Source organism: Octopus bimaculoides, chromosome 2 (genome assembly GCF_001194135.2).
Source record: "Octopus bimaculoides isolate UCB-OBI-ISO-001 chromosome 2, ASM119413v2, whole genome shotgun sequence".
Taxonomy (NCBI): domain Eukaryota; kingdom Metazoa; phylum Mollusca; class Cephalopoda; order Octopoda; family Octopodidae; genus Octopus; species Octopus bimaculoides.
The window spans coordinates 90,902,822-90,919,971 of NC_068982.1; the positions used below are offsets into that span (position 1 = coordinate 90,902,822).

At 33.4% G+C, this 17,150-nt stretch overlaps 1 protein-coding gene across 1 annotated transcript in view; it reads left to right on the plus strand.

Moving 5' to 3' along the window:
* Positions 1–16,791, plus strand: part of LOC106873665 (uncharacterized) — a 34,660-nt gene extending 17,869 nt beyond the window's left edge. Inside the window, exons 12-22 of the mRNA XM_014921117.2 lie at positions 684–817; positions 1,048–1,136; positions 3,282–3,399; positions 4,401–4,579; positions 6,854–6,968; positions 11,336–11,472; positions 11,922–12,143; positions 12,413–12,500; positions 14,180–14,325; positions 14,529–14,753; positions 16,620–16,791. Of these exons, the coding sequence (XP_014776603.1) occupies positions 684–817; positions 1,048–1,136; positions 3,282–3,399; positions 4,401–4,579; positions 6,854–6,968; positions 11,336–11,472; positions 11,922–12,143; positions 12,413–12,500; positions 14,180–14,325; positions 14,529–14,753; positions 16,620–16,742 (1,576 nt within the window). The 3' untranslated portion in view covers positions 16,743–16,791. The remainder of the gene's footprint in view (positions 1–683; positions 818–1,047; positions 1,137–3,281; positions 3,400–4,400; positions 4,580–6,853; positions 6,969–11,335; positions 11,473–11,921; positions 12,144–12,412; positions 12,501–14,179; positions 14,326–14,528; positions 14,754–16,619) is intronic.
* The last annotated feature ends 359 nt before the right edge of the window (positions 16,792–17,150 follow it).

Below are 17,150 nucleotides of genomic sequence, written 5' to 3' on the forward strand. Positions count from 1 at the left end.
TCCTTAATGTTAATTCTGTCAAATTCTAATGGTTCACAAAACTAACATACGGGAGTATATTAAAGTCCTTTTATATATCATTGCAGTCACTAATTACTATTGGATTGACTTCCTAATTGCATCGTCTTGGACGACGAAGCTAATTGCGAGCCTTAGTTGTTTTAAGAATTACATTGGAATTGTAGAATTCGATATTTTTGTCTTCGCGGATCACATTCTTGCCCTCTCAAATTTTTGACATTTGAATACAACACCTTATCTCCCACCTGGCATTTATTTTTCCATTCTTTTTGTTGACGGCGTTGAAGCGTTTACTTCGGCACAGATGTTCTGGTATGATAAATGTACCAGCACAAAGAATTCGGGTCAAAACTGGTGAATGGCTTTCGTCAGCCACGATCACTGTCCAACGCAAATAATAGTAGCAGTAGCATCCACATTTAGCGCTGATCTCTAACTTGAACTACTTGTTCTACACGATTTGAGATCAAACGTATTAATCGCAATTAACCTGGAGTTTAAAGTGTTCAATTTGTTATATAATCATGCACTACACTAGAAGTCTAACTCGTTCTAGTGAAAACCGTGAATTTTTTTTAATGTTTGTTAATACCGTTCAGTGTTATGAAGACTCATCATAAGTATTTATTTTTCTGACTTGTAATGCTTGTTTCATTCTTTAGATTCTGTGGCGAAAGTGCAAAGCTAAATCATTTATTCAATACAACTGCTAACATCGCGATGTTTATCCTAGAATCTTCAAATAATTTGGATAATGTATCTTTTGAAGTGAATGTGTCTATATCTACAGAATACAGTAAGATTTATTTCTAAGTAAAAATCTACGTGAATTCATATCTTAATATTGAACATTTTAAAAGATGTTATTTTGTTTAAACATTTGCATAAATACTTTTCTAATCAATCAATGCCAATAACATGAAATAGCTAATATTCATTGATATAACTTGTCATTTATTTATGAATTTGAAAATATTTCGAAAATGTTTAATTTTTCTGCAACTCATAAAAACTCTTCTCTTGAAGATGCTGATATTAATTGTACTTTTGAACTTGGGAATGACTTTTGTGTCTTTAAACAAACTGGTGGTTTCGATAAATGGCTTATATCTTCTGTGAGTACTTAAATTCTTTCGGATAAATCCTTCATTTATTGAATAATCTAAAACAAATTCTCGTGTATTTCTCTTACAGCGTACAATTTTTTAAAAAATGGTAGCGGTGAAAATACTTTTTCTTAAATTCATTATCATAGGTTTTTTTAATCTTATTTAATTCATCATGAAATAAGACTTAATTAACAATTACTGTAACAGCATTTTGTTCGCAATCAAAATTGCAAAAATAACGGTTTGGAAAAAGATACAGTGGTAGTATTTTTAAGTCCGTGTGTGAACCTCGCTCATGTCGCATGATCTAATTTTATCGATAAAATAGCGTATTATTCAACACCATCGACTCCAATAATTGACTAATTCATCCCCTCACAATTGCTATCTTTTCCTAAATAAGAAACGATTACATCAGAATTAAAATGACTGCCTTTCTTTTCCAGTGCTACTGACAAGTTGATATTAATATCTGCATATTAAGATAAGCTGATCAAAGGTTCACAGTTTGATTTTAACTGAAACGTACTTCATTATTTATTTGGGATATGAGGAAAGTGCAATATTTATATTTGCAAATTACATTTGTGGTGTTTCAGTGTTCAGATGTAGATGAAACGATCTCTTTAGACCTTCTTTTGAAACACTGTCAGTCATTTCATGCAGGCGTTTCCATCTTTTTAGCTTTACGTTGCTTTCTTGCATGCTACATTTCCTAATACAATTTTTGAAGTTATATTGGCTACTTTTGTGCCATTTATAAATATTAACCTATATACCATGTTGATTATTTCCTATCATCCTCTCACGTCAATGATAATCTGGAGCAATATGCCTCACTTCAGCTTCTAGTTTTTAATATGTATTTGATGGAAAATATCTTAACGTGCTGTCTTTCTAAAAATCAAAGCAGTCGCCTCTCCAGACATTTAACTCTGTAATTAACTTGCGTGCTGAAACAAATTACCTAGATCAGCTTCTAGTAACTATTTAAGAGCTCGCCTTTCATATTGCACAATTTTCATCAATGAAAATTTATTTCATCCTAATATATGGATATCACGGTGCTCGTCTTCTAATTATCGACATATATTAGCATTAGAGTATCATCGTTGGATACTTTGGGTGCATTCTTTAGCTTTGGGCCCAACTACGTTATGTGCGAGGATATGGTAAATGGAAACCGAAAGAAACCAATTGTGTTTGTCCCTCCACCACCACTTGACAACCGGTGCTACTGTGTTTACGTCCCCCTAAACTGGTGGTTCGGCAAAATAGATCGAGAGAATAAGTACCAAACTTAAAAAGTACTGGGATCGATCCATTCGACTGAAATCCTTCAAGGCAGTGTCACAGCATAGCTGCAGTCAAATAACGGAAACAAGTAAATGGTATAATGTTCGTTTCTTCATTAAAAATTCGTATTAGTGAAGAGGTTTCCACGTAGCTGGTCGATGTCCCAAAGGTTGCAGTACAATTTTATTTGGAATTACACTTTTAAAAATTTGTAGTCCTGGATATATTATGCTTGAATCTAAATTTGATTTTCCTGACTGGAATTTCTTTGATCATTGGCCTATTCAATTTGGTGCGACCTAGAATGACAACAGATTTGACACGGGACAAATTTATGTCCTTTATAAATCCATCTTATAATGGAAATAATTTCGCTAATAGATTCGAAATGTGAAGCCAATATAACAAAATAAACGCAAGTTATCAAGTCAACGAGTAGATCTAAATATTTACGATACATTTATCCCGTCTGTAGTTTATCCCTTCTGTACTCGACGCTCAAAATGCCAATGGGAAAATGATTTCGGTTTTCATTCCTCCAGAGCTAAAATAACCCCTAATATATTGGTTAATTCCAATTACTTTAACCACCACCCACTTTTTGACCGTACACCTATTCAGAAGTAATCCAGTTACTCGACCTACTTTGCACCATAAAATCTTTCAAATGAATTTATATTATTTTCAATTTGCCTTGGTACATGAAAACCAAAAGCTCTTAATCAAGCAAAGAATTTCATGAAATGCATACCTGAAATTAAAAATGTTCTCTTAGCTGCTTCCATGTAGTTTCTGTAGTTTAATAAACTGGTTTATGCTAGTCAGTTGATTTTTTTCCCCATGTTCTTTTCTTAGAATGCCAAAGGTGTGAAGGGTTTGAGAGGTCATCACAATTCGGAAAAATACATTTACTTGAGACCTGCAACTCGTCCTGGTAATATTAACGGCGTTTTAGAAAGTCGATTAATCCCAGGTTAGTCTTCCAAACTGAATTCCTAAATCTTCACTGCCTCCTTTCTTTTTATAAGCCAACTTTCAAGTGTAGTTTTGAATTAAACAGAACGATATGTTTTAAATGAAATGTAGAATTGAGTGTGCAAAAATCAATGATTTTATTTCAGTGAAAAGCCAACGATAGATCTTCGACTTGCTACAAATAGTATATTTCTTAAGCGTCACTTGCCGTCTGATGACAGGATGGGCACTTGAAACTCCGAAATAGTTTAAGTGGTCGTAGCGGAAACGCAATCTAAAATCTGATTGTGCTGACCTACGGAGATTATATATATCGCTACATAGCTCTAGATTATTTTATACAAATTCCAGCGCGTCTTTACAATTATATTTAAATCTTTACCTTGTTTAAAAATCATTTTAACTATACTGATATCGGTTGTAGGTTTGAAACTGTAACTGTTGAATAATTTGTTGGATTTCTTCTCAAACTAAAACAGTCTTTCAAAAGATTTCTCCAAGAAAATCGTCATCTAGATGGAATTAAAGTTTCATAATTGATTTAATGTTAAATAAGATCTTACTTTTATAGGAGGAAACACTTCATTACTGACACTAATTACGGTGAATATTTCTTTTGCCATTTAATCTTAACCTATCAATCTATTTCTCGAACAAAATCGTGGTTTGAACTATCGTATTTACTATCAATGTTTATTTTGACACTAATTGGTATGCTTATCAGTGATTTTTATGTCCTTGACAAATTCTGTCGGGTTTACAGAGATATTCATTTCCTAAGGTATATGTCACAACTTTTTACAGAAGAGTGAGATGAGGTCGTCACATTTGCTCTACAAGATAAGTGAACTGGTCCCAAATGAGTCTCATGAGCGATTTGCAAGAATTTTGCTTTATCGTGTGGACCAGCAATATAATACCGAACAATACTTTTTCATATCACATGTAGTAAAAATTTAGGTGACTTGCCATGAAACCGTTAATTGAATATCTTTGCAGGTGGCCGTAAATGTATCGTTATTTATTACATAATCAACGTCGAACCAGGTGCCTTCTATCGATTGAAGTTAGATATTTCTTCTCCAACTGGAAACAGACAGCCAATTGTTCTACGAGAATCGAGATATAAAAATTGGCAAAAATATGAGTTTTCTGTTGTCTCCGCGTATGACTTTAAAGTAAGTTTACTGATGTTCTTACATGTTTGAGAGGAACCCGTCATAAAGATGGGATTTAGTTCATTTAATTGCCCTAGTTACGTAACTACTTTATAGTAAGGGTAGAGGAACATCGCAAAGCTGTGACACGAGATAGATAAATCGGGTAGAGCTGATCATGTATGGAAAATTGGAGACCACCTCCCCTTGTGGGATGAAGTTAAAATAATACAGAGAACACCACTTCGAAATACGAAAAATAAAAGCAGCAGCACATATGCTAGGACACCACTTCCTAAGCAGACCGAGGAAGGATAGGAAAACAGATTTATAACCCCTAAAAGTCACTCCATAATTGCCCACGGGCATATAGCGTAGTGGTTAAGAGAGGGGGCTACTAAACTCAAAATTCTGAGTGATTATAACATCGAAAAATACCTTAGAGAAATTTCGAACCTGGGTTCTCATTCCTTAGACAACCGATGAAAGTTGGAAGGTATATCAGCCGAAACGTCAAATGTAAATAATGTACTTTATTTATATTCGTTTATCCCGAATATTTCGTTCAAAAACACCGTAGTAAATGAATAAATATAAATTATAGAACACTAGTGAAAAATGTTCAATTCTGCGATCCCGAGTTGTACTAAATATTGTGAATGGTGACTGGGGGGGGGGGCGAGCTTTTGCAGTAGAATCTTGGATTTACAGATGAATTCGCGACAAGTATAACTGTCGAGAGTAGGACGTAACGTATTAACCGAATCAGTGATGAATGAATTAGTGATAAACGAGAATAGATGCATATGTCCAACCAGCCATTGAATTCCCTTTTCCCCACCACTGCTGGATAATCCTCGGTTTTGGATGCTCGGTCTCTAATCTTTGTAATATTTTTATAAACGTCCCTTTACTTTAGGAGCTGCGATTGAACATTGATTTGATTCCCTATTCTTACAGAAACGATCCTTAGTGTTAAGATCTCTCTTAAGGAGTTTGGCGCTTTCTTTATATCATGTTAGAGGCCGTGTCAATCTACTTTGGACCTGTGCTATTTACCTAGTACTTTTTTTTATCGAATATGGTATTATGAAAATTAGTTCTAACCGTCGGACTTCGAACTCGATACGCAGTATTTATCGCGACTCCTTACGTGTTCCATGTTCCAACAATAGTGCCTTTTACTTAACTGTGCGATAAGGACCGTCTGACAGCTAGAACTGCTAGAAATAGTAGCTAGCAAAATTTTGCTAGAGCTACACTTGTTTTAAACGGAATAAGGCTTCTGCATTCAAGATAATGTGATCGTAGTTCTAATAAAAATAGTAAATTTCAAAACGATCATAGCTGAAACTGCCGTTGATCATAATTTTTGTCTATAATGCTTAATCTGCTTCTAGGGGGCGGGGCTTAAACAATTTTTTATGACACACGACTTCACTAAATAACGCAAGGCAATTTGTCTGGCACTTCCAGCTATTTACCATTATATGACGGAGTAAAACTTCCGAATGACATTTTTTATTTGAATCACTCTAACTAAACTTTAAATATTTGATATTTAAATATTGTATAACATATTCGGTAGGTCGATTTTTATATAATCGATTGTGACTTACTGAATTTTCATTACTTCTTATAAAAGTGCCATATGAACTAATTGTTTGCTTTGGAACAGAGCCGAACATTAACCCATAAAGCGTTGGGAATTGCACTTGCATAGCATGGACTGCTGAGCACATTTTATGAAAATGAGACTACCATGCACACACAAAAAAACAAAAGTTAAAATATCTTAGTATATAATGGTGGCAAATTTAAAATCATCTGCAAAGTCATTAATTGTATTAGTCCTCTTGCATTCTGGTGCGTATCGGAGCGTTTGAATGACATTAGACTCTAACAAACGCTCATAAATTAAATGCATCTGAGCCACGATCATGAACTGTGCCCGACGGCCACGAAAGTGGGCCATTGCACTTTGAATAATGTAATCTGTTTCAATTAACACAAATAGATACAATGTCTGTTGAGCAAAAATGTTATGAAAATAGTAATTTTCTTTTATAACACTTAACTCGAAGTTCAATCTGCGCAATATATAAAAATCCATGCTTTAAAAAATTCAGAATTGTGTACTAGTAAATGTTTCACAGAGGCTGGAATATGAGACCCAGAAGTAGTTTAACAGCAAGGATCAGTTAATTTTCTTTGCAAGTTATTTGCATGCTAACTCGGTTTTAAATTTGTTTTTAATTTTAAAAACAAATGATATACAATATATAACAATTTCAGGTGACTATTCGCGGGATAATTAGAAATGGCAGTGATGGGTATATTGCTTTAGATGATGTTTCCCTAATGAATGGAATGTGTCCAGGAGAAGCACAAGTGATGACAATCTCTGAAGGTAAATTTGTTTGGCCTTATTTATGCGGTTGTTACCTTTCTGTATTCAGTTAAGCATTTTTATTTTTGAGTTCAAATCTACGGTCGTCAACTGTGAATTGAACCCTTCTAGTATCAAAAGGTACCATTCATGACTTACAGGACATGCTTTTTCTATGAAAAAATGTGCCGTTATGTCTATATTAGTAATAGCTGCGGCTATCTTTTCTGTTCATAGTTTTATATAAACATCTATTTAGATTCATCTATGCACAGATGAAGAATTTTGTAAATGTGTTCCTTATTCAAACTAATCTAATACGTATTCTATTACATTTGGTTCTCAGTCTTGCCTTACGCTATACTATGTTAGAACATTTTGTCTATTCAAATTTTATCAACTTAATTTTTCAGATCTATAATCGCAGGTTATTTGCATAACCATTGAGATTTGGGGGGTTTTTTTCTGAAACTTCATATTTGAGTTTTTTTCCAAGTGTATTCGAAACCTTTTAAGACTTTATCGCACCTCTAATTTTATCAGCAATACTCGACAATTGCTCCAATTTTTGATTCTTGCTATCAAGGATCTCTCTCCTGGTGAAAGCATATATTATCCGTTTGCCTCTTTTAATACGAACCAACCCAAGACCGTTTTCGTCTGAGGTATAAACTTTATATAAAGTGATCTAAATGAAAAAATACTCTAATCAAAATGTTTTCAAAATACCAGTTTAACAATTGGCTAATTTGCTGAATTCTTCACTACTTCAAAAATATATTGAAACAACGGTAGTATAGTTTAACATAAAAATGATAACAAGAGTTAACATTTCTAGTACTGCGTCTCGACGATTATTCTTTCTGTTTACGACCAAGAAATACTTCAGTCGCCGATCAACTCTACAAATCTCAGATTAGTTCACAAGATTATTACTCTCGCATTTGGAACGGTGCTACTACGCACGCATTCTACATCACCTTCAAAAGAAGACTGGAAGAAGTAAATGCACACACGCTCCAGCCTCTGACACAGCTCGCTGTCTTCTGTCTGTTTTTTATTGTTGCAGTAATGGCGTTTGTTCTATGGAACTGGGTGGGCTCGTCAATTTTTAGTAAAGTATTCCCTACCCGCTCCCTTTCCCTCGTCATAACTGTTGAAACCCCCTAACCTCCTAAATTTTTTTCTCTAATTACTACAAGTTTTCTTTCAGCAACCTCGGTTCTTTGGAAGTCAATACTTAGAAGAAAGACCTGCATGGGTAGGGGGAGAATTTCAAGGGTTCTAGAATAACGTAGCATCAGTCTCACTGTTTTAAGAGGATCCACGTAAACCACCGGCACTCGTATCGTATAGATACGACCGTTAAAATAGTTTAAAACAAGATTTGAAATCTTCAACTCTTCCTTCCAGATGTACATTTTCTGACAAGTTCATGTTAGTATGGCGGCTGTAGACTACTGAATCGATCCCGATTTATGACTAGCATTTATTCTATTGTGCTGAAGAAATTTGAATCTGTGTGCTTATCTCGAAAGTATTTTGTAGATTCACTGCAGACGACTTGATAAATAGTAAAGCTCGTGCTTATGTAATTGATACTTTAATTTGAATACATTAAGTTTGAATAAACTGAGTTCGATTGATCAAAACCACATTTTCAGATATAAAATTTTACTTCAAAATTTTCCCGATGAGAAAGAAAAAAAACTTGATAATCATTGCTTAGTCGGTCAGTTTTGCTAATAGACATAGGTAAATGTAAAGTAATAGAAACTGCGTTATGAATGCGATCTGTAATGTTGGATATCAAACACGGGTGTCTCAAATCTCTGGAGGAACGTTTACCGCAATTATTAATGGAGCCTTTTGATAACCTGTCATATTCACTATATGCTTTTTTTTCTACAATACGCTGTAAGAATTATGAACTCTGAATCTGGATACGATTGACATAACTGCTGACGTTAATAAATCCCACGCAACTATCGAAATATATTCAGTAGATATCGATTTTTTTTATCGCGTATTCTTTGACCATAAAATGTAGTGTTGAAAATAGTTATAATATACATGGTAATTTTATAGATTGATCCGAAAATAATAAAAACAGAAGAGCAATATCAATTGATGTAGCTTTAAAATGCTGTATCAAAGCTGAAATATTCAACATAGGATTTAAACATGTCATGTTTACTTAGATCTATGTACATGATGGTCTAAAACGTGGTGTAATAACAAATGATCATTTACTTGATTGCCAAAGCAAATGTTGGAAGCGTATTGGATTTTCCCCTCCTGCAAATTTTACTGAATGTTTTTCTTATTCCTAGGCTACAAATAAGATCAATATTTGTTTCTTGCCAATTCAATGTCTGCAGAAACAACGTTAATCTCTTCAATACCTTGGGTATTTTGAAAGCAGCTCCTTTCCGTCTGAATCTATTTTAACTAAGAGACCTCAATTAAAACGTAGCTTTGTATTTTAACTGTATATACATTTGTAGCTCATTTATACTGAACAAGGTCTTTTAGTTTTGACGGCCAAGATATAAACTGTCCAAATAATGATTTATATTCTTTCCACACCAAATTTCCTGTATAAGCCTACTTGTAAAGCTGTCATTCAAGAATAAAGGCAATTAATCAACTGAAATTCACGGCAATTGTTACCAACGACATCAAATATGTGCATTTCCTATTTAAGCGACTTCCTCCAATTGAAATTTAAAAATGGAGAAATTAATTTCTCGTGATACGTATGTAACTGTCACGACGGATCTGAAATATTAAATGACTTAATAAGTAATGACATGGATTCCACCAAATAGTTCGTCTATATATGCACAGAAGAGCAAAGATAGCTGACTGTTTTAGTAAAATGTTAATGACTATGCAGAAATAAATTACTTTACCAATACATTTTAGAGAAGTTTGAAACCGACAGTTCTTATTAACAAACCTCTTCCGATTATCTTCAAGCTATTATATAGATAACTGCTGCAACCCTTTCAAATTCCGATTTTTTTCTCTAGGAGGACTTGTGCTTTAGCAAACTCAACGGGTCCTTGAACTTGCAGATACTATAGCAACGTCTTCTAGCTATTTAGAACATAAAAACGGCGATTTCTTATTGATCGCCTTTTTGAAGGTTTCATCATTACCAGTTTAATTTAGTTAAAAGTAATTTATCTGCCAATAGATTTTCTTCTTTATCTAGGAGATTGCCATAACTGAGATAATGACCCATGCTGCATCTGAGTCCCGGTTTCTTCATTATCGTGTTAATCCCTTCCTTGTTTCAACAAAGGCGATTTTTGCAGTATTGTCATCCATTTGTAATTATCATCCAAATTCTCGTAGAGCAATATGAACGAAAGCTAAGCAGTTCATTTAGCAAGGAAACTATACGAAGCGAAGAAACTATTCTCTCTTGGAATCCAGAGTCATTAGGGCATATTTTAAATGTGACCATCTCAGTATTTTTTTATAAGTTTGGAAAAATGTTTCTTTTGCATGTTAGTTCAACATTTTGAATTCATGGGCCAGTCTTGTCTTGATCTTTCGTGAGGAATAACGTACGTAGTATATATAGATTCTTTCAACATATTCCGCATTCTCTGAATGATTTATCAGCAATGATTTCAAAATCTCTCAAACTTCCCTTCAGGAAGTAATTCAAATTTTAACTTGTCATAACAAGTGTTGTAATCTGTATTTTTGTCAGTTAAGCCGAAATTAAAAGTCCTTAAGCTAAATTTCTGTTAGCTTAAGAAAACTAGAATAGAATGTAAATCGATAACATTTGTATTAAATATTTGATAATCATTAATTTCTAAGACATTTAAGTGATATATTAAGCTTGTAAATTTCATTAGTTATAAATTCTATAAAATATTTATCACTGAAATTTTAATTTACTGATCTTCACAGCCTAAGAATTTTTTCTATTATATCTCGTATGTTTCTTTATCTAGAGTTTGCTATTCTGCTGCTACTGAGGGAATAGTTTGCTCTCAAGTATAAGGATTTTACTAGAAAAATATCGTACTTCTGAGGAGCGCTGTTACATTGTCATTTGTGATGTTTTGTGTATTTCTTATTCTGGTGGTGTTATCTGAGGGAACCCTTTTGATTCTTATATCACTGGATTTGATATTTAATCACTCAAAGCTTTAAAAAAGAGCTCTGTGCAATAAATTCAGTCACTAGTTCTTTTTTTTTTCTTTGCTTCATTAGCATTTTCTTCCCAGACTGCTTGTAGAATAACTTCAATTTTTTTAAACATTACTTTATCACATGTTCTAATTTAATTTGTATAAAATACTGTGACATATTTAAAATATCAACCCGTTCCCCTTTCATTTTCATAACTTTTTCTCTTCTAGGTTCTCAAATAAGGTGCAATTTTGAGACGGACGCTTGTAATTATGAGTGGAACCCTACAGAAGAAACGCGTTTTTTAACCAAATCTTCTACAAAACAATGTCCTAGTGGTTGCCTCGTTATATCAGCTTCAAACTCGGTATGTTAAGCTTGTTTAAGGAGCACCTTTTTTCACATGTTTTATGGCTAAGAATGAAGCTACACTATTACTATTATAATATTTTCAAGGTGCTTTGAATTACTACGTGCTAGGGTTTGTAAGTTGCATTAAGTAATTGGTATACAAAACATTCAATATGAGTAGCAGCTGCCATTCGGTTATGGCAGCATGAAAGAAAATGCAACTGAACTCGAAGATATTAGTTGACAGTTGGAAAGCATTTAATGACGGTCGACTCCATAATTGCATGATAGATTTCGATTCATACCTCTTATCACTAGAATTATACTGATCAACAGGGACAGATAGGTATGTTTGTAAATTTTCATACTAAGGTTTACTTGTTAGAGGCAGGTGTTACTTCAATCTTGAGCATCTTGTAAAAACACACTTAAGACACGAGCTATTTTATTTTATTTTCCCCAAAGATCAAGAGCGAAGTTCGATCACCAGTGCAGTCTTATAAGGGACCGTCTTGTCTTGCAATAAAATATCGGATAGGAAAGCCTGAAAAATTGGACATGAACCTGTACGTTTCCGATCCAAGTAAAAACAAAAAATTCAATGTATGGCACTTCTTTGGTTCCAAAGACAATTTGAATTTTGACTGGTTTATAAAAGATATAGATGTCAACTTCTCTTTAATCCAGGTAGGTAAAAGACTTCTATTTATACAAACTATAGTTTCCTTATTTTAAAATTATAGAATAAAAGTATGTGCTTAGTTTGCTCTGACGCATGTAATATTTTCTCTTGAATTTATTGAGGACTTTCACATCGTTAATTGAAAGTGCGCAAAATTTAGATGTGAAATATAATCTTAAACATGGAAATCTGTACGATTTGAAAAATGTCTGTGCTGTGTGTCTTATCTATACGAGCACAAAAAGTATTTCTTACCATCGTAATATATTTTCAGCTCATATTAACAGTTAAATCACAAAGAGATTCAGTTCAACTGTTTCTGTCTGAAGTCTGGTTTGACTCTGTACCATGTCAATCGTTACGTAAGTGGCATTTTAATATTTTTTTACAGTAACGAACTTTCAATGTCGATATTAAAATCATTTCTCTCTTAAAGAATATAGAACTATATGAATAAACTTTATAGTTTTATATATTTCCAAACAGCTCTGATTTGCAATATAAAAAATTTGCTTATTGATCGTTTCAAAAGAATTGTCATGACTGACTTCTTCCTTTGGGTATAAAATTCTGTGAACTTGAAATTATCATTCATACGATTCCCTTGGAAGGAGAGGGTATCGCCTGGTTAGAAATTGCAACTGAATCTCTCCCAAATTACATCCTACAGTCTTTGAAAGTTTCACAATACATATTAGGGTTTATAAAAACTGAATTTTCGTACTCTCTTCACTATGATCATTTCGACACTAACTGTACTCCTATAATTTTAAGTACGCATTATCGGGGCAAGTGTGAAATAACGGAATGTAAATTATTTTCAAATGTTAGTACCATTGTGCTTCATTTTGGTAGTGTGAAAATTTATCATTTTACGTGTTAACATATACAGCCTCTTGAAATCTTAGCATTCAATATATTGGTACTGAAATTATATTTTAACTTTCACAGATATAAAATCTATTAGACATTATTCCAGTTGGAGGTATCCTTTGCCGTGCAGTCACAGTTGACATGTTTTATGAATTTTAACTTGCCTTTATAGCAAGTATAAGATAGCAATTTTATTGCTAATGTTATCAATATCCAAATAATTTAATTTCTGATTAACTAATTATTTCAGTTAGTTGCAAATGGTGGCAGTTTAGATTTCACACGAGAGAGAAATCGGGTCTCTTGATATGATTACATTTCGTGACTGGGTTTTCATTTAAATTTTAGATTTCAGATGTTTTCAGATAAATGCTGGATATTTCTTCTGCCTTTATTTTGAAATGTCTTTAATCCGTATTCTATTTAGCTATATTTCTATACTTTGTGGCAAAAGGCCACATTTTGAATTTCTTTTAATAACTCAACACCAGTATTTACAGTAAACTTTTAAACACCGAAGTGTCAAATAGTCAGTTGGAGGGTACTGAATGATGAAATACAAAATATGTAATTGAATGTCGTTAGATATTTTGGGGGTACTATTTTTACTATTTATCTATCGCAGTAGAAGCAAGGTTTCATATCAACTAGTTTGTTTCCGGTAAAACAAACTTATGCAACAAAATGTTGGGTTACATACGAGTATTAAAATAGCTTCGATATAACAATATACTAAAGTACTTTTAATTTTTAGATCTTTTCCATATTTCCACTAGTATCAAACTACTATTTTAAGATGCTACATGGAGTCTTCGTTTAATCCATTGAATCGATGCCAATGTTAACTGGACGCTTTTTTTATACTCAAACTCCGGTTATAAAAGGAATAAACCTCTAAGTTTGAACCTAAACACAAGAAACCGTTGACTGATTTTTAATACTAGAACATATTTATTTTTAATACATTTTTCTAATTTTGTAAGTATCTAAAAATGAAATTTGAAAGCACGTTTTAGACAATTAGAAAGGATACTTTAACGAATAGAATAATTACATTGCAAGCGTATCATAAACAATATAACTTAGTTTAAAATGACTTTTTAGAACAAAATGTTTACACAATGATGCTAAATGATTCATAATCTGCTCTTACCGCTTCATCTTGCAGGTAAGTGTAATCACAGTAATTTACCATGCATGTTTCGACCTAATGAAAACAGAAATTGGAAAGACGCTAGTCAAGGAGTTACCTTTGGAAATGAGAAAATTTCTATTTCGGAGAAAAATCGTTTCGCCAACTATGGATGGTTACGAGTAGGTTTCTTTTTTATAAATGTATCGGTTTTCTTACTATAAACACTACTTCTTATACTCTTTAAAAGCTCTTATTCCAATTATATTTTTCATAGGAATGTTTTATTTTTCCTTCAGACCTAATATATTAGTTCAAATTTGAATATAAAAATGTTTACCTTCAATCAAAATTAATTAAAATTGTTTGCGTTTTTTTATTTCAGAGCTCATCCAATACAAATATAGTGCGAAGTTCTTTAATGTACTTCAATGGAATTGGTTGTTTGATATTTAATTTCTATGCGCATGGATTTCTTCCACATGGAATAATGTTAACGAAATTCAATGCGTATGATGCAAACAAAGACATTATATGGAAATCCGATTACAGAAAGCAATTGAGGAACCCTCTCGTACAGATTGAAATCGAATCAAAAGGATATTTTACTGTAAGCTTATTCTTGTCTCCGGTACAGTTTATGGATTTTTGATAGAAAACATGTAAAAATATTTACTTAAGGAACAATTGATGCTACCTTGTCCTAAATATTGCAAAAATATTTAGTCGATTTGTTCGACTAAAATTTTCAGGGTGGTGCTCTAGCAGGGCCGCAGTCAAATACAGCAAGTGAAAGATTAATATTTGTTATAATCCTAGATATTTGTACTAAAATAATTATCTATAGACGAATGTGTTTTCTCCAAATGCATTCTATATAGTAAGTCTATTCTGAATTCTGGACGGAAGTATAGTAATATCTGATCAACACACAGCGATATTAACGAATTTGATTTATCGACCAGTAGTCAGATTAGATTGTAAAACAATCTTTGCCCAGTGTCGATTAATGCTTTTGAGTTATTTGATATACGAATTAGAATTTTAGTTTCAAATTTCATATTTTAAATAACATGGATTGTGTGCACGTAGGTCTGTGTACACAAACTCTAGAATGCTTTGTGCAATGTTGTACAAAGTTTCAAATCTCAGCGCTTTAAATTCAAATCATGCCGAGGTCAACTTTTCCTTTTATGTTTTCGAAGTCGACGAATTAGGAATCTAGACCGGTAGATTGGCAAACCTATTACAGACGGTCGGATGATTCATTGCGGTGTCTATTCGACAAGATTCATCGTTAGGACGCAAAGTGCTCGCTCTTCATGTTCTCTTGAGCATTTATGTGTCGGAGAGGAGACTTGCAAGCATTAGCAACTCACTGTGTTTTCACACGTTCTTCCCAGGACCGCGCGTTGAAATATTTCCTGGTGCAAACAGTCTAAAACCGACAAAGCTCACACCTTGTTCACAAGTTGCCCGGTTTGATAGAATCTATCTAGCCGCAGGGCTGCATAGAATTCGTCTCTACTGTGGCATGGTTTCTGCAGTTGGATGCCCTTGCTCAGGCCAACCACTTTATCTACAAGGAATATTTTCCTGCCACCACCAACAGTGAGGTCACAAAGTAAGACAAGAAATAGGAAAAAGGAATGTCCCCCTCCGCTGTGACGGTAGTAATATTAAGTGGGAATGTAGTTGGTCTCCAGGTTTTGAGTGGCGAAGATGTATATGGGGACAAGTACAAATGCCTTGCTATAAAGGAGTCGCGTGGCTACTCGGTATTATATAGGGGTGGATGGTAGTATCTTAAAAGTAGATGGTTGTGACTAGATGCCAAACCATCTCAAGATGGTGATAAGCATTTAAGCTCTTCTCACATCATCTAACTATATTCATCTCTACCTGCATACAAGGTCTGGTTAGGAGGAAACCCAGGATGGAAAGGTGGTGTAAGATAGATAAAACTGGATAAGGGTTATGCTGGCATTCTAATTTTTTATCAAACGGAGTAACACAAAATATTTGCTCTAGAACTGGTAAGTTTTTGTAATTTCATAACGTTTCAAGTTTCATGTTAATTATGAAATAGCTGTCTGAGAGGTTTTACATTTTCAACCGCATCGAATCTGCATGCGGTAGCAGGACATAGCCGATAGCTAAACTAAATGGAATTCAAAAATAATTAAGCTTTTTGGTTCTTTCCAATATCGTATCTCCGAAAATATAAAATTCTAAATATATAGAAGCAGTATTTCAGTTTTAATATTTTTTATTGTAATTGCAAGATAAATGTCTAAATTTACACGAATCTCCTAAACAGTAAGTCACTATACGAATTTACATTAATCAATATTTTTAATATTGTGCTTAGTATATTAAACTTCTCTCGAATAAATGTCTGTATACATGAAGTCTAAACTGTTCTAAAATAATCTGGTTTTACGTACAGCAAACTTTTTTTTCTATCTCCGTTTAGTTGGAGTTTTCAACACTGAAAGAAGACTTGTTTGTGAATTATGAAATTGAAGACTTTGAAATGCATTCTGGTCATTGCACTAGAAGCTCTCGTACTATTATGCGGACATTGCACCAACATTAGATAAATATTTGTTATAAGAAACATTTGAATTAAATTTTCTATAAGTAAATTCCTTTCTTGTTATTTCTTTACATTTTTTAAAACTGAATTTTGAGCAAATATTTTAGTTTTGCAATCACGATTTCGAGTTCAATTCCACTAAGCATTTTGGTTCAGTATCTTCTACAGCACCGGACCGACTAATGACTTGTAAATTTAGTTGTTGGAACTTTGGATGTGTTGTAATGTAATTGTTATTCTATGCTGAGGTGGCTATGACGGTTTGACTGGCCAGACGGCTGCAATAAGTACATCTTTCTCCAATATTTGCTTGAGCATAGTTTGTTTACATGACTTTCCAATACCAACTGCTTTACAGCGTATGCTGGGTGCCTTTTTCTACCAGCACTAGTGGGATCACCATGCAGC